The sequence below is a fragment of the Phalacrocorax carbo genome, chromosome 1 (assembly GCF_963921805.1).
Source record: "Phalacrocorax carbo chromosome 1, bPhaCar2.1, whole genome shotgun sequence".
NCBI classification, from domain to species: domain Eukaryota; kingdom Metazoa; phylum Chordata; class Aves; order Suliformes; family Phalacrocoracidae; genus Phalacrocorax; species Phalacrocorax carbo.
In genome coordinates this window covers 194,288,446-194,310,714 of record NC_087513.1, presented here as the reverse complement: position 1 = coordinate 194,310,714, position 22,269 = coordinate 194,288,446, and the positions used below count along the sequence as shown (strand labels likewise).

The window sequence follows — 22,269 nt, the reverse complement described above, 5'->3', positions numbered from 1 at the left end:
ATGCAGAATGATAAGTTATTTTGAAAAAAAAAATCTCAAAGGTATCTCCTCAAACTCTTGTGCACAGGCAAATGCCCTGTCTGCTGCAAACTTCACATCAATCACTTACAGACTTTAAAATACAAGGAATTATGATGTAGCTTGGTTTCAAGTCCTTGTTCAAAGAACTAAAGCATCTAGCAGAATTCTGTACCATCCTGACGGTCACAAGCTGCAGCAAGGGAAGTTCGCACTGCACATGCAGATAAACGCTCCCAGTGAAGGTAGTTTAAGCCCTGGCATACAGAGCTCTCTAAACTCCGGCCCTGAGAGGCGACAGAATCAGCATCTTTGGACACAGTCCAACCTCAAGTGGACAAGGCTTGAGCAACTTGATCTAAGTTTAAGGTTAGCCCTGCTTTGAGCCACCACCGCAGCAAGCTCTGCTTTGGGCTACACAGCCTTCAGAGGTCTTGTCTAACCTTAGGACTCCATGATCTATAAATACAGATTTTCTTTTGAATATCATCTGTATTAAACATATTCTATATATCAAGGTCCTGCTAAACTTGAGAGAGCTTCAAAGACCGTGTTTGGCAGGCCTACCAACAGGTTTAAGCCCAATTAATAAGTTCTGAAAAAATAATTTATTATGGGTATAGAACTATATCTCTCTACAACAACCTCTGACTCAGAAATTTTCTATGAGATTCCGGGAGTCAGAAAGGAAAAAAAAAATCTTCTATTCTACCTTAATAATTTATACTATTATCTCATTACTACAACTGATAGCTGAAGGGCTAAACAAAACAAAAAAAGTACCATTTTACAGGAATAGTTGAATACCTCCAATGCCTCCCACACTCATGCACATTATATCTTTATTAAGATCTTTCAGTGAAGTTGGTGAAGGGTCTAGAGAACAAGTCTTATGAGGAGCGGCTGAGGGAGATGGGGTTGTTTAGTCTGGAGAAGGAGGCTGAGGGGACACCTTATCACTCTCTACAACTACCTGAAAGGAGGTTGTAGCGAGGTGGGGGTCTGACTCTTCTCCCTAGTAACAAGCGATGAGGCCATTTCCTCTCGTCCTAAGCTGTGCCAGGGGAAGTTTAGGTTGGACATTAGGAAAAACTTCTTCACCGAAAGGGTTGTCAAACATTGGAACAGGCTGCCCAAGGAAGTGGTTGAGCCTCCATCCCTGGAGGTATTTAAAAGAAGGGTAGACGTGGTGCTTGAGGATATGGTTTAGTGGTGGCGTTGGCAGTGATAGGTTAGCGGTTGGACTTGATGATCTTGAGGGTCTTTTCCAACCTTAACGATTATATGATTAAAACTCATGTCCTCCGTCCGGCCAAAGGATTTTTATTGCTACAGATTTCTCACTGTTCCTCTGATTTGCTTCCCCACACATACAAAGCAGCACCAGTAGGGAGATTAATGTCTGATAAATATGGCACCAGCAGTGTGAGAAAGGAGTAAATATTGCATCAGAAAGGTATCAGAATGAAAGAATGTACTTCCTTAACTCTCTTCTTGGTTACTTAGTTCCATGTGAGGTTTACAATAGCAGTACCTATTTAAAATGAAGACTATTTAGATATTCATGTCCTTGTTGCTATTAATATTCAATTCACACACACAAAAAAGAGTGCTTCTGTTTTGCATGACAAGCAATAAATCCTTCAAGCTACGTTGATTGTTAGGATCCTACTTGGAGATTGGTATTGTCTCAGTACATTGGTGGTTATAAACGTAAGCATGCTTGTATCTCTAACATTCAGCTAGTTTGTCTTTTTATAAAAAGAGTGCATTTTCTGTTACATCTGGACTTGTGTGAATGCAGGCTATCGATGAAAGGGATGCTCCCACTTTCTCTCCTTTGCTGAGGTCAGATCTAGTGAACCTAATACCATCAGATAAGTGGTTTTAAGCTGGATGTATGGAAAAGCTTTGGGAGCATTTCTGGTAGAACACTCCTCCATCAAATCACTCAGCAGCCAATTCCTCTTTTGGCTGCATGACCACTAACTAAATCCTACTATAGGGGCATGGTGGAAATACAGCCAGTGGAGGGCAAGTGTTACATGGCTAGTCATGTATAGACATAATGACTAGATGGGAAAGTAGAATCAGAAACTGAATTGCCAAAACAGAGCTTATAGCACAATTTTGTCCACTGGTTCATGAAAACATTTGAATGAAAGCATTAAGTGCTTGGTTTGGCTGTCCACTTGCCAGAAAACAGACAAATGGACTGTCTTGCAATCACCTTATATACCCTGGTTTTAGCTACAAAGCTTCCAGTGAGACTTTCAAGACAAGGGCAAAGGAGATTTTAAAAGCATAGATTTGAGGTCCTTGATCTTCCTAGAATAAGCCTCTGCTGAGCTGGGCCAATAAAGTTAAGCCAAAGCAAACCACGTACAAACAGCAGAGACTGGATACAATTAATTCTCAAGTTCAGTTTATCCAACTGACACATGCATATAAGAAAAGCAAGCATTTCAAGTATTTTGATACCGTAGCTCGACTAGTAGCACAGATGTCCTCCATACAATAGCGACAAATTCTTGTTGCCATTTCATATGCTTATCTACACTCTGGAGACACAGCAAAATGCTACTCCATCAAGCTGCGCCAAAACAGAGCACTGCTGTTCTGAGAAGGTCAGAAAATGAAGCTGGATGACAGGATGAGAATATACTGGGCTTTTCATACACAACGTTGAACTCAGAATTTTCATGCTTTTAAGTGGTGCAGACACCTCTAGCTAACTCTGTGATGAAGAATAAACAAACAAGGATTTCCACATGAAGTGAAGCCAAATCCTTTCCCAACCCAACAGTCTCAACCTGACAGAACAGAGTGAGCCAACAAAAGGAGCTTTGCCATTCTAAATGTGAGTGATCAGATGCAGCACACAATGTATTTTGTGGAAAACCAAATAAGAAAATACAGTGCATTGCCTCAGGTAATCTCTTCAGCTGACTTCTGCTAGATTTTACTTGGGCATTATTTTACAGTTTTAAAGAAGCATAACTGCTGAACAAGTCAGAAAATTAATTTCTAAAATTTCGTTTTAGAGTTAAAGCCCGCTCTAAATTGCAGTCAGCAAAAAGCTGGTTTCTAATTCTAAACGATTTTCTGCAATTTATTTTTTTTTCTGAATACAGGTTGTTTTGCTACAAACTGAACAGCAGAATAGAATGATTAAATGACCTGCAACAATTTTCTTTCCAGACTTCTGTAAATACCAAAATTCTCCTTGTGTCATCTGCCCTTATATAAATTATAATTACGAATAACAACAGCATAACACTAAAATATTCCAGGTCACCCTGATGCCATTATTGAATAGGTCTTATTTATCATGAAGACAGCATTGAAAAAGGGAAAATTATTTCAGTGAACTCTACTGGTCTGTATTACCATCCTGAAACACTCATCCAAAAGAAAATAAAGTTACAGAAATCTGTATCATCTCATAGGGTCAGATAAAGAAAGGAGACTGCCAGACAGATTAACGAAATGCCACTTGGGTTAGATGTCAATAGGATTAGAATGGTCTTTGGGTTGCTGCTAGCAAATACATCCGCATGCCTTGCGGAGGGTTCAGTGAGAAGGCACATGTCATGTCCTGTGGAGCAGCTCCAGACCTAAGTGGGAGAAGATGAAAGCACAGACTAGAGGAGTGCAACAGGGGAAAGGTTTCAAATACATTCCTCAGCCAGAGACTAAATATAAGGAAGTGTCAGACAAGCTAAAGGAGTCTCAGATCAAGCTAAAAAAGCCTTTTTGTCAACTCACAGAAAGCCTACTGTGTTATTCTTAAATGCACGCCTCCATCCAGGCAACAGTGCAAAATGGACAGCTGGCTAAAACCACCCAGAAAAAAAAAATAAGCTTCTGGTGTATTTAACAGATGGTGGCACAGGTTATGAAATTGGTCTTTGCTTCAGTCTCCAAATATAATTTTTTAACATAACTGAGACACAATGTTTAAACAGCCTTAGAATACTTCTCAAATGAAACAAAACTAAGCATTTATTGTAGTACATATACTTATACTTAGAACAAAACCCATGTTTCTATAGAAACACACTTCCACTGTCTGAGAAAAAAAAAATCCATGCTCAGAAAAATTAGGAGTTTTAGGGTTACTATCTTGTACCTCAAGCAAAAAAAGTTAGAGTCATGCCAAGGAAAAAAGCTAGGGGCATGCCTGAATGTTATATTACTTGTTAGGAAGAAAAACCCAAACAATAAAAATCATTTCCCCTCATTCATATATGCACCAAGCTGCCTTCTATATATACTCTTTCGGCGTGTAATGCCATGCCACCACATTCAATTTTCACAGAGAAAAGAGTAATTCCATCATCTTTGTTTTACATCAGAGGGTTTTGGGGGAAAGAAGATTAGTTTGTTTTAAATAACAAGTTTAATTCCCTTCTATCACTTTATAAATCAAAGTCTTAACCTTTTCACGTGGTATAGGGAAAAGTGAAGGTATCTTGTCAGAAAATATTGTTTTGTATTAGGGATTTTTCTTAAACTTGCAAATAAACATCTGTCGGTCCTGTGAACTCTTAACCAGGAGATTTGATGCCCCAAAAGTCAAGCTCAACATGGGGTCAATCTGCTATTAGAAGTAGCACAGCCCCATATTTCACAAATGTAAAAGCAAAGCAAAACACAGAACATAATTGCTAACTGCAATTCTTAATTCTAATTTTTAAAATCTATAATATTCGTACATGTCTTAATAATAAATGTGCTCATTTACAGAGACTTGACCATTCCTGAAAAAGAAATGTGAACATTATTAACTATATTAAGCAGTCAATTCTCCCTACATACGTAGCATGCTGATGCTACAAATATGCATGATACTTACTTCAGAGCCAGCATGAGTTAGGTTGGCTAACCTAATACATTACATTGAGTGAAAAATTCTCTTGCCACAAAGATTAAACCCTAAAATTTAGCATTGAGTAGATTTTGCACATTCTATTCATAGATATGTAACTATTAACCTAAAAATCATTTATTAATCATCAGTCCTCAAAGAAAAGGAAGAAGAATTAAACAAAGACATACACGTGCACAGATTTGGCAATATAAGGCTTTCCAAAGCATGGAAATCCAGAACTAGGTCACAGCTTTATCCAACAGATCATTTTCAGCTTAGTTTGAACAATAAAAGTCTTTTGAATAAACTGCCTGCATTCAGCAACCATGATACACTTTATAATACAGCTTCTATTTGTGGATGAGTGTAACAGCCATGTATCCACAGCAGAAAACGGATCGAGTTGAACAAATTTACTTGAGGGCTGCAGGTTCTTTGCTTCTTTATACTTAAAAATGATTAAAAAAAAATATCTGACTCTTCAGGTCAATTGTTATTCCCAGGGTTCCTGATTTATCAATTCTACTTTGTAAATTTTTGATTGATCATTCAGTGGTGAAATCTAACCCTCCAAAAGAGGTCTGCTAGAAGCACAAACGCAAAGACAGGTCTTGTCAAAGGAATGAAGACTATTATTTAGATATATATCTATTTATAGTTACCATATAAAGATTCCTATACATGAAATTCCTCATAATATGAAGTGTTTAAGCAAAATAAGATGTAGCCTTTAAGTATGCAGATACAAAATATGTTTAGTTTCAAGATAATCACGAAGAAGCTTGGATACTGTTTCACCTTTTACAAACACTGCAAGAATTTATGCTGGAAAGGTTTCATTTATGAGCATTAGATTTCTACCTTAACTTTAAAAAAAAGCCAAAATAAAGAAACAAGCAGAAAACCCCACCATGCATGCAAAACTAATGTTTCAAAACTTAAATTGAGCCAAATCTAAAGTGCTAATGTGAAACACAGCATAAAGACTTCATTCAATCTAACTCAACCTTCAGCAATACACAAGTATCAAAAGCTGCCCTCCAAAATGTAAATTTCATACCTGCAATTTGATAAATACATTTTACATTTATTCCAGTATATAACAGAAACCTTGCTAGGGTAACGATAACAAGCTTCCCTGCATTCGTAATTTATATAATGCTGAAGCATCTTCATTATTTAATTATGTAAGCATAAATTTTCAACCCACTCATATTCATTTTTGCTCTGAGGGTATGAAATATCTTGCAAACATTCCGGGCCAAATGTCAAGAGAAACCTGTCAGTCTTCAAGTAGTAAGCCTCTTTAATTTAACAAAAAAAAAAAAACATATCTGACTTTCTTTGCAAGTCTCTTTTACCAAAAAATTCAGTATCATTAAAACATCGTAGCATTTGTGTACACAATATCCTTTCTCTCCTGCTCCACAAGTATGATTACACACTTAGGCAAAAATACACTACATGTATGCTCTGACATTTAGAATAGACCATTCAAGTCCAATTTTATACAGCAAATTATGAAGAGCATGGATAATGCACTTTCAAGAACTTCAGACAATTTAAAAAATTAACCCAGCTGTACAGAAATTTTCATTTATTTGGTAACTTAATTTACTTTTAAATTTACTGTGACAAAAAGAAGAAAATTGAAGTTTAGATATGTTAAGAGGTGATGTGCTTAGCTTAGACTGGAGCATGCTTGGCAAAGATCTGCAATCACACTGTACCTACTTTACCACAACAAGCAGTAGTACACCTACAACTACTCACATTTCCATATAGTTGTAATTAGGGGAAGATCTGCCACACTAAAAGGAAAGAAATGTATTTTGAATGCCAGAAAATTTCCTTTCCACTGCAGTGTTCACAGCCATAGATGTGGAAGTTTTCTGTAGGAAATAACAAAGCTGGTAGAACTGTCATTTACTGTAAATTAAAATATTTCATGATTTTGAAGCACTACGTAATGAATTTACGCTAGGAAAAAGACAACCTACCAGAAACCAATATGAAAGTGTTGCAAATGAGGTTTTACAAAGCCCCAACAGCAAAAAGGATTACCCAAACATATATATCTAGTGCTATTTTCAGGCCTTGTAAAGTAGTCCCCCCATACATGCAGCTGCTGCTGCTGAAGGGCATGGGTTTCCTGTAACTCCTGTGTCACGGCTGCCTGCTCTCCCTGGCCATCCTGGTCCCACTGGCATGTGCCAACTGGCACTAAACACCATGTTTAGGCAATTGAATCAACTCTTCAAAGTCTTATTGCTTTCGAGGCTATATTTGGTAATGTAAGATTTACTTTTGCCAGAAGGTGAGATAATGTTTAGACAGACATATCTCAATAATTTTTCCAACCAGCGAAGTAACACACACTGCTTTTCTACCTCCATTCAGAACCAATACTGAAAATACAAATATCAAGGGATGGATTTGGATATGTTTGTGTCCAGCAGGCAGAAGAAGGGCGAGGATGTCCTTCATCAGAAACCTGTTATCTGACACATTAAAAACTTCATTAAATGGAATTTCATCATTAGGGATACAAAACCTATGCACGGTAAGAGAAAATTATGACAATTCCTTGACTGTTTCTTGCTGCCCTTTTGCTTGTACAGCAAATTACTGCCCAAAAATACACGTGACAGCTTTGACAGTATGTTCAGTGCCTGTACTTTTGTCACTAGATGGTTGTATAATCATGATTTGGCTTCTCTGTGCTCCTTTCAACTGCTACCACCACCCATCCTACAGACTCCTACAGCAAGCAGTCCAAAAAGCCCACAACAGAAAGTGAATGCCACCTTTCCCAGCAAGAACTACTTTGAAACCATTCAAAAGATTTCCCTATCCCAACAGCTCCAGAAGCCCTCTAGGGTTAGCCAATACAGCTTCCAATAAAGCACCACAAGACGACTCTTGGCTATACCCCAGAGCTGAAGACAGAAAAAATACAAGACTACTGTATTTTAAGATTCTGAATAGGTGATTTTAGTACAGGAAAACAAAGAGCTATGGTTCTTCCTAAAAAAACCTGTATCCTATTTTTGGGAACATGTTGCAGTCTGATTTTACAAGAAAAACTATTATGTGATACAAAAGACTGCAGAAAATGCTGTGTTTATTCAAGTATAATTCTCTATCTTCCATCTCCTGCAAAGCAATGTCTAGTAGAAGAAAAAAAAATGTGAAACTGTACTAATAGAGGCACTAACGACACTAATTTTCTTTCCGTCTGGTCTTCATTTCTATATGCTAAGAACTACCAGATAAAACAAGTTTGGTTTGGTTTTTTGTTTGTTTTTGTTGGGTTTTTTTTTCAGAAAAGCACAAATGGGAATGAAATCACCTCCTAACCACATGTTCATTATAAATAAAATTCATAACCTAGGACACTTACTTAAGCATCAAAGTCAGGACTGATACACACCAGCAGTATAAGCTATAAAAGGCAGGAAACTATTTACCTTCACTCCACCTTATCTGGCCTTAGTCAGCACTCTGAATTATTCACATTGGTGCTTGCCTCCCCACCGCCCCTTTTTTTTTTTAAGCTGAGTTTGAAATCTACCAAGCCGCACATTTGCAGATAAAGGCACTGCCTGATAATCATTCTGTGCTCTATGGATAGGTCAAGCCATATTTCCCACATTTAATTTCCTAAATAACCCCAAAACAAAAAATAAAAACCCAAAACCACAGAATTTGAGGGAGATAGTTTAGAACTAAATCCCCAAGTCCTTGAACATCAGAAACTGCTATAGGTTTGTTTTCTTCTGCTGAAATTGCTTCAGATTTAAACTGATAGCATGCTATTGGAAAAGTAGGAACATGAGAATTGACAGCTATATTAAGGCAATATTTGAAAATAAAGTGCTCAGAATTTCAGTTTCTTTGAAAGATGAACAAAAACACTTCTGCAAAATCATGTGATTCTCAATCAATAATGAGAGTTGAAAGAAATACTAATCTACCTTACAACAAACTTGTATGGAAACCAGCTTCCCCTAAAGCATTAGCCTCAAAACCTGCTTTTTACAACTCATTAACAAATATGGTTACAACCCTCCTCCAAATGTTCTTGAGAGCATCTATCAATGTATAAATATTTTATTGACTTTTCCATCATTTTAATGAACTTGCTGTCCACAATAAGTCTTCCGGAATAAAACCTTCACATCAGCAAAGAGCACACAGGCTTAACTGAAGCGTTTGTACAGTCATGCAATACAACTACTCTGAACAACTAAGACTGACAGGCACTGAAGATGCACTGGAGCAGAGGTGGCTAGAGAAATTTCACCAAAATATAACTAAAATATGCAATGTCATTTAAAAAAAAAAAACCAGAAAAACAACACAAGAAAATCTTGATCCTGTTTGAATTTTGTTTCTGTCTGACTGCCGTTCATACTGTAAGATTTCACTCCCTGCAATTCTACTGCAGAGTAATCTGGCATAAGAGTATATTTAAGTGAAATTACATTCCACAATATCCACAATTTTTTATAAATAACAACCTCTTCTCTCACAGATCTTCCAAAAATAATAAATTTTTAAGTACTTATTAAGGAGACTAGTATCACAGGAAGGCTCAAGATTAATCAAGACTTATCTTCCGTGAAAAGTTTGAGCAGTTCCTGAAGGCAAAGCACTGCTCCAGCCTCTGAACAATGAGGAGGTGCTGAGTAAGGAGAAGGGGGAAAGCACATGGTTCTGGAAGAAGAGACAATTATGGTTTTTTACCATGGGATTGATAAATATTGTTAAACGGTCTTGATCCTGGTATTTATGACTGGTTTTGTGCTTCATTTTACAAGTGGAGGAGTCCCCTCTTAATGTGAGTTTTCCATGTACGACAATTAGTGTTACAGTACATATACCACACTCAGTGGCAAAAAAATACCTGATAAACTGTATTTGCTTAAAAGCCACAAATCTCTACTGAAAAAGACAACTGCAGCTTAGAAATGCCAAGCTCTTTATAGAGAGATTTTATACTCTTCATAGTAAATTCAGGGAAAGATATTGCTGTGGCTCTGGAATCCATCCCCACCAAAACTTTACAGATTTCCCCATTAAAATGTTTTGAAGTCCTACTTACCTCCTGCAGTAAGCACAAGGAGCACATACGCTAGTGTCATCAAGTGCCAGCATCAGAGTTCTAGAAGAGGAAGCATTCTGCACCTGCACTGTAGCCCTCCATAGGGATTTCCCTGGCTATCCACAAAGTGGAAGAAATGGGTGCACAGGGCCCAATTTCATTCCCATAAAAAGTGGCATGTAGGAGAAACTTAGTGTGTCCCACCACCCCAGCTGAGGTGGGCGATGACAGTTCACTGCAAAACCACATGCTTCAAGCCTCCTTTTTACAATGAATTTCAAAAATCAGTACTTTTGAGATCTTTGCTAGCAAAGCAGTATTACAGCGCATGACTGGACCCCTCTGCTATCCTATTCCAAGCACCTACACCCTTCCCCTGGACCACCTTCTACAGGATTCCCTTCTTAGTGAAAAGAAACACAATTGAAAGGTGATCATCTCCAAAGTAAAACAATTTTGCTAATACCTACTACCACCTTCACTGGAACCCTCATCACAGCCCTGCTTGCAGTTTACCTAGCATTCCACCCACTGCAGTGGATATTTTAAACTTCCAAATAATTTTAAACACATGTAATTTGGAGAAAAACCCTACCCATTTCTATATTTACATGAAATCCTGATTCATATGAAACTATACTGGCCAGAGGCAATAAGCAGACAGAAATCAAACACAGTTGCAGTTTCTCTTTAATAAGAGCTCCTTGTCATCTTGACATTAGTATGAAAACAAGATCATCAAGACAAAGTCTAATTTCTCAGTAACAAGCCATTCTCTTGGTGCCAGATCTGACATACTGTACCTTAAAACCCCAGTCTTGTGTCTAGATGACTAGAAATATGCACTAGCATATTTTTAAAGATTTTTGAGATAAAAAGCTTCCCTTCCTTTGTACTTCAGCTTGAAGTGAACTAGCATACAACTGACACATAAAATACCACATCTTTAAATTATAAAAGTGGCCTTCAAAAAATAGCTTTTCTTGGAAATCTATAGCATGAAGAATACAGCACATTTTGTTACAGAAAAAATCTTTGAATATTCAAGGGAAACAATCCCTATACATTTTTGTGGCCAAAGGTAACATGCCAGACAAGCCCTACACCTTATAGACACGGACCTCCTGACTGGAGATACAAACTGAAATGACCCCAAGAAATATTACCGTGACCTTTGTGTAACAGGGAAAGCAATGCATCTCCTTCGGCATTCACAAGAACAGCTAAACCGCCAATGCCAGTGTCCCAAGCACACAAACCAGTGCAAGGCCAACCTCAGGCAGGGATTTACCCGCAGCACTACGCACACCGAGCAACTATCGGGGGCCAGCTACAGTGCGTACATGATGCCGCGCCACAATTAGTCCTGCTTAATATAGGACATTGCAGTCCGACAGTTGAAATCCAGAAAATTAACACAAGTGAAAACGTAGGAAGTCCTCATAAAAGAGTATACAACTCTATTGAGAGAGCAGCTTTTGAATTATAATTATAAACATACAGCAATACATCCTCGTCACCACTTACATGCTGCAATATGGGTATTGGAAGTTATTAATTTTGTGTGCAAATTCAGGTTAATTTCATTATTACTGAATCATATGGAGTTAGTGACTGGAGATTTATTCCCCACACTTACAATCTTTTAATAAAGTCTTCTGAAAGTTTGGGGTTTGTTCCCAAAAACAGCTATATAAGTATACAAAGTTTAAATCACTAAAACATGCAAGTCCAATTAAATTCATTTCCATCACAGATCAATAACCCAGCTTCAGAAGTAAGAGCTAAGCTTTCACTATCATACCCCATAGCTGTTATGATGTGTAACTCCTTTACAGCAATTAAATGTATATTCATTCACAGGCAAAATGACATAAATATTCAGATTTCATATGCCTTAAGTAATGTGCTGCGCATCAAATACAATCACAGAACACCATCAAGAATTATGTTTATTTTTATGTTCATGTTACTGCCCACAAAAATATGAATTCTAGAAGTAAAAAAACAATACTGCAACTAGGTATTTCAGGCTTCAAAAGCCTACGAAGACTTCTAGTCAGTCCCTTACAGTACAAAAAAGATAAGCATGTCTAAAAATGTTAGAGTATTTAATCTTAAAAGAAATAATGAAAAGGACTACTATTTTAGAAGAATCATTTTATAGTAATATAATTTATAATAACTTTCCTGAGGCTTACTAGCATATGCCACATATATTCACATGTAGATTGGCACTAAAGTACCTGTAAGAAGAGAAGCCTAAATTTATACACCCACCTACTAGGCTTTTGACTAACATCGCACTTCACTATTTTACCACTATTCCATTATTTCACTACATTAAAAACATATGTCAGATTCCAGAGACAGATTAAGTAGTACCATCTCAAATATATGTTAAGTATCAGAAACAGATTATGGTGATGTGGATCTCTGCCAGACCACAAAGCATTACCATATCATAACTCCACTGAGGAGATACCAACCAATGCTACAGCATATGACTTTGAAGTACTACTCTTTTTTAGATGAAACACATTGTTCATTTCAATCTCTGAAAGAAAAACACATTTACTTTCCTTGTGTTTATTTTGAAATTGGTACTACGCTTTTATCAAGTGCTTAAGACAATTTCTTATGCTACATGAAACGGCAAATACTGCCTAATGAAGGCCACAGTAAAGCATCCAGAAGAGCTCAGGACCACCCTTAAAGAAAAAAGAAAACTAAGCTTTCATTCCCACCCAAACTGCCAATAGATTCACCAATGAAAATCCAGATCCTCTGCTGCAGCTAAAGAGCACTCCAGGATGAGACCACCTTTGCTCCTCAGCAGCGGTCCAAGCCATTGACTTAAATTAGATTAGCCTGAAGGGTAATCTGTGCCAGCTCTCATGAGAAAGCAAAAACTGTCACAGTAGGTAGACACCAACACAAACATTTCCAGATTGCACCCCTGTGCTGTTGAGCATGAAGTACCTACGTCCCACTAAGGCACAGATTCATCCTCTGGTAGTAGAACTACCTTACCAAACTCCTAGGCAGAATCTGCTTTGACTTGGTTAATTTATATGGGATACATAAAACTCAAGAAGTTTCTTGCTTGTGTCTGTCTCCATAACAACAATATAATGGAATAAAGTCTCAGCTAAACTCTACCACAAACTTTCCATTTAACTCTAAACTGAATCTCCCAAATAATTTCAAGTAAAAAAACAAACCGAAACAAACCCACAAATGTAATCCTGTCACTGGCAAGTCATTTTCAAATTTCTTTAGAGAAAGTGGAAAAGACTACAAGATGCTGATGGCAGTGTCACAGCTGTGTAATCTGCCAAATCTTCATTCTACACAAAGTTTCTACTTGTGGAAAATATATACTACTTTTTTAAGTTCTAATCAGATTCCAACATACTTGCAGAGTCTTAATACAAATAGAGACATTGCCTTCACTGTGGATAGTTTACAAGCAGCAACAAATTTATCATCTCTCAAGGAGATAAACACAATCCCAGATAGTGACCGCAAGATACACCAAAATTTCCAAATACGTAAGAGTACTCAGCTGCAACAACATTTAAGTATTTCAGCAGAACTATACTTTTGAGGACCAGCAGACCTACAAGTAAGGTGGTCTTAATTTTTCTTTAAGTGTTACTCTCAAAAACACACGGACCTCCTAAGTAATTTTCTCTACATTCTTAGAAAGCCTGTTAGCAACTTTTCTCCCACCTCAAATTCCTTTTCAGATAGAAAAAACTGTAGCATTGAAGTACAGAATGCTATTTGCAGAACCTCAACTGATGTCTCGGCAACTTTTTTTAATTCTTGCAGGGTGTTGATTCTTCATTCTTTTCTTCCCTCAGTATTTCCTCACTATCACTGCTTGCAACACTTTGTGGTACATCTGTGAACTTAAATTTGACTGGAGGTATACTAAGTGAAAAATGTTCCAGTCATTGCTTTAAGATGTTCTGCAATGTTATGTATAACAGCAGCTGCCAAAAATTAAAGGCTGTCCTTCTAGCAGAATTTACAGCCTAATTTTTAACAATAGCTGAATTTCAAAAGACAGACCTCTAAATTATGTTAAAGCTGATGAAGAGCTGGGGTCTCGGAGTTTAGATGTGACATAAAAACAATTACATTAAAGTTTCTCATTAACATTCTGCTTGTTTTCAATACCTTCTGAAATGAAAGCACTGCACTCATATCCCTTTAATAATTATGGTGAGCTGAAGTTTACTCATGCAAAATTTTGGCAGGGAAAGCTTGCTACTTCAGTAGGCTCACTTATTTGCTGCAAAAACAGACTTAATGTGGAGAAGAGCATTGATCAGCAGCTCTGCCTTTCAGCAGAGTTAGGATGAGAAATAACCAAGTTAGTGGATCTAATACTGTACAAAGAAAAGATTGGAAATAAGCTGTACCACCTCTTTTACATAAAACCACAAGAATGATTAGTCACATTCCAGATATTTCTGGATTCCTGCAAGCTAGAGTAGCGCTCGCAGGCTGAGTCAAAACTGAGCTCTCCGTTCTGCTCAGTATTGCATAAGCACATACAGAGACATCACCAAAAGTTTACATTCTGACTTTTGCTTAGAGACAAAGCTGACTGGCCAGAAATATAAAACAAGTAAATCCCACTTACTGCACATGCCATGATCATGGCTTTCAATGCTGACAGAAGTTGCACTCAAGAAGAACTCTCAGTTAAAAACAGAAAAGCATGCCTTTAGCCATTTTCTTTACAGTATCATAAAAGTATTGCTTACCAAGTCTGCTGCAAGGACCACATCCAAACAGGCTAATGTCCTACTGCAGCCTTAAGCCAAGGACGAGAGTTACGGGCCTTGAATGATCTAAAACTTAAGCTTAGATATGCACAAACAGCAGTCACAAGCTCCAAGGTGAAATACAGGTTACTGGTACCTTCAAGTTGTCCCTAATTCCACATCTGAGAGGTGCAACTTGTCCCCATTCAGGTCCTGAGTGAGCTGTTCGGTTCCCACAGATGATGTCTGGCAATGTTTTTTTAACATGCAGAATTCAGTCTTCCTGATGTAGAGGTGATCATTTTGCTACACTCAGACATTCAGCATTTGGGGTTTTTTGCCTCAGTCCTGCTGGAACCTGCCAGCAGCTACTGCTAGCTTCCCAGCATTCCCAAGAAGGGAGGAGTTAAATGACCTTCACTACACATCGCCGCCAGTACTTCACTGAGTTAGACAACAAAAGTAGAGAGAAACCAATTCAGGTAACAACAACAACAAGGGTGGGTGGCAGGAAGGAAGGAACAGTTTATACTGCCAGCCCACACTTCCATCTGAAGTACAGTGCTGCACCAAGGCTCAGCACAAGTATCAGTCATTCTCTCATCCACAGGTTAGAGCTGTTCATCCCCGAAGAAAATGAGATAATGGACACGCAAACATTGTTTCAGAGTATGTTTAATGTGTTAGGATGCTGTGGAATTTCCACGACAGTGTGAGGCATAAAAATGCCAGTCATTACCAAGATATTTCTTTTTGGTTGTTAGATAAATAGGTAAAATATTTTTTAATCTGTGGAAGAGAAAAGGTGGGTGGGTGAAATGGTAAATATAAATAATTTTGAAGTATACCCAAATATCTACATTCAGCATCAGCTTTGACAAGTTTATCCCTGGCCACTGCTGCAAATAACAGAGAAGGAGGTTCTTCATCTCATTACAAGAAACACTGCAATATGCTACAAAGGCTGGCAGGAAGAAGCTTCTTCAAGATCTTCTTTCAAAGACAGATCCCACCAATTCCTCCTCCAAAAGGGGGCAAAAAACCCAAAACAAAACATGGAGAATGACAAAGGATAGGATACTCCTATCTGTTAAAATCAGCAAATAGTTAAAAAAAAAAAATCAAAGAAAAGAAGGAAAAAATATCCATACAGAAAAAACAGATAAGCTATTTTTATCTTAGAATGTAACGAATTAGAACTTTCAACATGGGGGGTACAAAGAAAAATACAGAGAAATAATTAGACCTTTATTAAAAAAAAAACCCAAACTTGAGGGACTAACTTATGACTATACACACAAAGGCTACTGGGAATGCAATACTTTTCAAAACTAAGAAAGGATCTACTGAAGGCAAAAGGAAAAGAGTTAAAATAGAAGAACAGAGATGCACGGCTTCTTACATTTTGTTCCAATACATTAAAATGCTATGAGTGAACAAAGTATTTTCCTTCTATGTTCCAAGAGTGTTATAATGATACTGCACTTATTATTCTTAAGTGAAGGAACTGTTTAGACAGACTAATGGACAACGAAACTCAGATGCCACACAATCAGCTACTCCTGAGTCCCTCCTGGCTGAGCCCTGTTCCTGGATGCCAAGATTTCCCTACTGATGTAGCACCAGTTACACATCCATCCTTTTCCCCGTTAACTTCCATTACTATGTATTAAAAAGGAAGTCCTTGTATACGTTAAGCTATTCATCACCATTCTATACTAAATTTCCTTAAAAAAGAGCATGCACCTACCCATTTCCACTAAAGATGCTGACACTAAGACATGAACTGAGCAGGGTTTCTGTTTGTATTCTTCTTCCACCTATTGCCCCCTTCTAACACTGTCCGTGTATCCAAGTGTTTTAGACCATAGACTCCATCCCCTCGCGTGTCGGCAAGTTTCTCGCACCAAACATTCAGTTTCATTAAAAATAGTCTCTCCCATACCGCCTACATCTCTGAAGTAGAGCATATGGATTCAATAGCTGTACATAATAAAATTGAAAACCTTTAACTGTTTGATAGATTTCAGTGTTCTGCTGTTTATTAAATGCCAAAAAACCCAAACCCCAACCCCAAAACAAACATAAAAACCTCCACCATGAGCCAGAAGCATCACTCTGTTACTACTCAGACAGAAAAATAACTTGATATCCTAGAGGGCATGCAAAGAACTCCCCAGGAAGAAAGTGCTGGCAGCGCCTTTTCATACCTACATAAAACGCACCGACACAGGAAACGGTGGACACCGTAATACTTTTCAGTCATACAGGCCCCTTACTGTGAACTTCTAAGATCCCTGAAGAATTATATCTGTAAGAAGTAGCAGCACAGACATACAGAATACAGAGATGCAGCTTCCTAGATTCTTGTGATAACTCCACTGAAATAAAGGGGATATTCAATTCGGTGATAACTTCTGAACTGAATGTAGGTTTTCACAGCTTGTTTTAAAATAGTCAGCTACAGTGTTTAAACAAATACGAAACCATTTTAATTTGGTCCACTCAAAAAAACAGAGTGATCAACTTCACAAGTCCATAAACCACCTCTTGGCTCTTTATTATTACAAAAGAAATACAACTTGCCAACAGCCCTGCTATTATTCACGGTCAAACTCTAGCTGCTACAAAATGGTAAAACTGATAAATTACCTGCTGAAATTACTGAACATGTGCCCTGTTGGCACTACAATTGCCAGTACTTATGTAAAAAATTAAACAAAATTAGGCTCTAGATATGCAGTATAGTCTTCAAGCACTGCTCTATACATGTCTAGTCCTAATTAAGTTAATGAAACTACTCAAGTCAATATTAGCAGCTTTCATTCCAGGAGTGGAGATTTAACCTGTAAGTAGCACAAATTGCTAAGGAATAATGCACCACAAACTTACAAGACCTGGAATGTGGTGTGTCACTATCCAATTTATTAGTGGAATGCGAATGATAAAGTACTGTGTCTATTATTTAAGAAGTGTTGTTGAAATGGTTAGCTGGTAAAATCTGCTGAAGTTCTGGAAAAAAGTCAATTAAATTTCAGATAAAAGGAGGTTGGATCAAATTATGCCTACATACGAGTACGAAGCTTACTGAAGATTTGATAATTTGCTCTGCTATACATGCATTCATAGTATTCTCAAAGGTGGGATGGGAAGACAAATTAACACATTTTTAAGAAGCAGCAATTATAATAGTTTTATTGTTATTATTATGCAAGGATTTGTTCATGAATCTGACCTAAACAGTTTGAAACATAATTATTATAATACCTAAGTAATTCATAGCAGATTTACTAAGTGCGATGGAGTCTTCGTAACATGACACTCCATCACACTGATGCCAACTCCTACAGAAATGGGAAATCATTTTTTCTGTAAATGCAAATTACACAGTGGGTGGATAAGAGAAACGCAAACTGCAAAATCCTACACTAAATAAAAACATATATAAACAAGGTGACAGCCTGGTAAGTGTTCCTCTTTAAAGAGCAATCAAGTAACAATCCCATTTTCCTTCCTGAACAAGCTCCTTCGAAATAAGGAGGATGTCAACAAAAGGAGACCCAAAATGAGTTTTCAAATGCTCTTTTTCCAAAGTAATATTTATTAGCTGTCCTTAATAACGTGAATTTCTACAACTCACTTCTGCAGCTAATAATGCAGAAACTCAAGAAAACGATCCTAAGACAGACCAGAATATGTCTATTTGTTCAGTTAAACTGTACCGACATTGGTAACATCTTCATTTAAATGTTTTTGTAATGACTCAGTATTTAAACATCCCTATGTATAACAAGCTTCTTCCTGATTTGAAGAAACAGAGCATCGCTAGGCCTAGCTATCCCTGTCACCGGTATTCTCATTCCGTCATGAGATCAGAAGGAAATAGTTTTCACAGGTGAAATACTACTTTGCTTCTATCTTGAAATTCATATATTTTGTATAAAATGTCAAACGTCAAACATGACAAGCCTAGTGGCAGCATGACAATTCCCAGGCAGGACCCAGAAGCAGTGGAAGGGTGGCAGTGTGTTCATCCCGGGGTCAGAGGGGAGCTTCATGCCACCCTCAAGGGACCCCTCCAGGCAATTTAAAAAGCAGCACTAAGAGTTTTGCCTCTAACCCTCCACAACTAAGGAGAGGATTTCTGCGATATAATGCTAGAAGGACAAGTGAGAAGAAGGTTCAGAGTACTCTAACAGCCAGAGAGATCCTAAAATGAAATATATGAAAATTGATAGTTGAGAGGATTTGAAGTCAGAGGCAACAGTCTGCTCATCACTCTTTTCTTCCAGGGGGCAAAATTTATTTACAGTATTTGAGAACGACAGAGAGGAGGGGAAAAAAAAAAAAAGAAAAAAGATCAGAGGAAAAAAAAAGGGGGAGTTTAAAACCACATTTGATCATCCTCTATATCTTATTATTTCTGCTTTTTTTTTTTTGGCAGAATTCACTCATTTTGACTGCCGTACAAAAGCCATCAGGAAACACTGAAAGTAAGCAACTAAAGGCTACCATTATTTCAATAGCCTATTCGTCATACATGTGCACCATTGATTGTATACCGATGGCTGAAACAAGGGCTACTCGGTTATAATTGTTATCACTACCGAGGCAGGTTTTACTCGCAATACAGAAATTCATCCGGGGGAGGGGGAAGTATGGACCTGTCTGCTGCTTTTAGAAAAAACGTACCTTTAAGTGAGACAGTCGTGGGGAGATATGAGCAAATATTCTGCCGTAAGAATAAGGAACTAACATCTCAAACTGCAGCCACAACTTTTTTTTTTCCAATACAGTGATTTATGGAAATATATACAAATGGGGAAAGTCGTGCTGAATGGAAGATTACCTCGCAGACCTGGTTCACCCTCCCCCTCATGCCCTGCTACACCTTCCTATTTTAAATGTACCGAGTCGAGTATCCAACACAGGCTGAAGTACAGTCCGCCATAAGTACTAGCAGTGCCCTTGAAAAATGTCCAGATTGCAGCTAGTGCACAAAGGACCTCGCCATGTAAATAAGTGCATGAGAATTTCTCTCTCGCTCTTGACCCGGCAGCAAGAGAAGAGATTAACTTCCCATCAACATCGGAAGACAAAGCGTCAGTACGAAACAAGCGAAGTTTGAGAGAAGAAAAGGAGGAAGGCTGAGACTGAATGTCAGCTGGTTAGAAAGAAAAAAAAAAAGGGGGGGGGGGGGAAACGGTTCGAGTAAGTAATTCTGAATGCTCTACTTCGTATTCCTCTCCCCACAAAATAAATACCCGGCAGAGCTGAGGAGCAGTGCTACCCGAAATAAGCAAGAGCAGTCAGATCTTAACTGCCATAGGTAAGAGAGAGCAGGCATCCATCCCCCCCCTTCCCTTGCTACACAGAAGGCGACGCTGCAGAATTCCCACTACGCTACCAAAAAGCAAAGCAGAACCTGCATCTGGGGCGGGAGGGGGGAGGTTTAAACTGGGAACTTTTTGTTCTTTAAATATGTAACTGAGATCTTTTTTTTTTTTTCCCTCCCCACGCCTCTCTTCTTTCATCTTCTCTGCCAAAACAAGACTAAATAAACGCTACTCCATATTAATATTATTAAATAAGGAGGAATATACTTACCATATCAGCTGGAACGCTGCTGGACATCTTGATGTTACCCTAAATGGCTTTAAATCAACTTAAAAAAAAAAATTAAAAAGCACCAAGAACAGCCCGCCGGAGAGCTTCAAGAAGCAAAACGGTGTCAATGTCGGAGGCAGCAACTTCCACGTCCCCTAGGCAAGAGAGGCGCCCGATGCGCAGCGGGGAAGGCGGCCGGCTGAGGAGAAGTATCCAGGGGCCGGCGGTGCCGGGGCCGAGCCGGAGGAGCCCGCGGGAGACCAGAGATGGCAGCAGATCCCTGTCAGCGGCGGCGGCGGCAGCACCAGCGGTGCCAGGTAGACCAGGCAGGACTACACCGCCACATGAGCTGCGTGCGGGTTTTTTTCTTTCTCCCCCCCCTCTCTCCCTCTTCCTTCTCTCCCAGCCTTGACAAATGACGACGGGATGATTCACAGGATAATGGTGCGTCCAAGTCACCTCCTCAGTCAGCGCAGGCGACCCGGGAGCGCAGGCAGGCAGGACCTCGCTCCTGCCCTCGGCGGGGTGGGCCCGGGGCCGCTGGGGAGGACGCCGGGCTTCGGGCCCCCACTTAGGCGATGTGCGACATGTAACGGGGTCTGGCGGGGCGACGGGCCGGGGAGCGCTGCCTGAGGGGCGGCCGGGGGGAGCCCTCCCCCGCGGCGCTCCGGCGGCCACAGCACTCGGCAGGGGCCGGGGGGGCGTTCAACGGCGGCCGCCTGCCGCAGCCTCAGGTCTCCGCTCGCGTCTCCGCTCGCATCGCCGCCGCCTCCTCCTCCTCCTCAGCCCGCCCTCCCTCGTCCCCCGGCGGCTCCGGGCGCCTTCGGCGGCGCGGCAGGGGCGCCCCCCCTTCCCTCCCTCCCTCCCTCCCGCCCCCGGGAGCCGCGCTGGCCGCGCTGCCTCGTCCCGCTGCGAGCCGGAGGTGCCGGTCCTCAGCGCGATCCTCGCCCGCAGCCGCCCCCTGTCATCTTCGGCTCAAACCAACATGGCGTCTGCCGAGCCGAGAAAGGGGACACGGCAGGGGAGAGACGGACCCCCTCCGCCTCCGCCGCCGCCGCCGCCTCCCCCGCTCCAGTCGCGTCACGCGCCGCCGCCCCGCGCGGCACCATGGGGCTTGTAGGCTGCCGAGGGAAGCGGGGCGGAGCCCTCTTGGTCAAGCCCCTCCGCGCCGCAGCCCCGCCCCCGCTACCCTAGCAACCGTTGCTAGGGCGGGGAAGCGGCCCACGGCGGTGCGGGGCTGCCTCCGCCGGGTCCCCCCGGGCCACTCGCCCCGCTGGGGGGGGGGCCGCTCGCCACCGCCCCGCGCGGGCAGAGGGCGGGGGCGCACCGTGGGGTCCCCGGGGGCGACGCCGAGGCCTCGGGGCCGCTTCCCCACTCTGCCGTCAGGCACCCCAATCCCTCCCCCCGCCCCGGGCAAATACCACATAAATGGTTGGTTGCCCGAGCGAGGCCTGCGGCTTCCTCAGGGCGTTTGGGGTTCCCCGTGCAGCCCTTTCTCCATGGATCTGGTTCCTGGCACGGGGGCTGTGTATTGCACTCTTGGACAGCTTCCAAAAAAAAATATTTCATTTTATTGTTTTTGGGTCGTTTGATTTTTTGCACCCCAGATCTGCAAATGTGCACAGCATTTCTTTGTATTATTCGTTTCTTACATTATTTTTTAGAGTTTGAAATATCAAGGTTGGGTTTGGTTTTATTTCAAACTGTAGTTCTATTAATGAAAAAAGCTCCTGTAAGATTCGCAGTGGAAACGATGACTGCTGACTTGGAAACATTTGGAGAAAGGGCATTTAGTATGTAAAATGTCCCCTTCAGAAGCCATCCTGGTTCACTACAGCATCAGGTTATCTGAAATGGTGTCTGTAACAGGTATTTTATTCCTT

The 22,269-nt window shown here is 40.2% G+C and overlaps 1 protein-coding gene and 1 long non-coding RNA gene across 2 annotated transcripts in view; one reads left to right on the top strand and one right to left on the bottom strand.

Annotated features, from left to right (window-relative positions):
* UBL3 (ubiquitin like 3) overlaps positions 1–21,197 on the bottom strand; it is a 58,511-nt gene extending 37,314 nt beyond the window's left edge. Inside the window, exon 1 of the mRNA XM_064441071.1 lies at positions 20,387–21,197. Coding sequence (XP_064297141.1) covers positions 20,387–20,413 — 27 coding nt within the window. The 5' untranslated portion in view covers positions 20,414–21,197. The remainder of the gene's footprint in view (positions 1–20,386) is intronic.
* On the top strand, positions 19,699–20,465 carry LOC135311538 (uncharacterized). Its single transcript, XR_010371184.1, has 2 exons — positions 19,699–20,108; positions 20,332–20,465. It is a non-coding gene; the product is annotated as an uncharacterized LOC135311538 (long non-coding RNA).
* Positions 21,198–22,269: the final 1,072 nt, after the last annotated feature.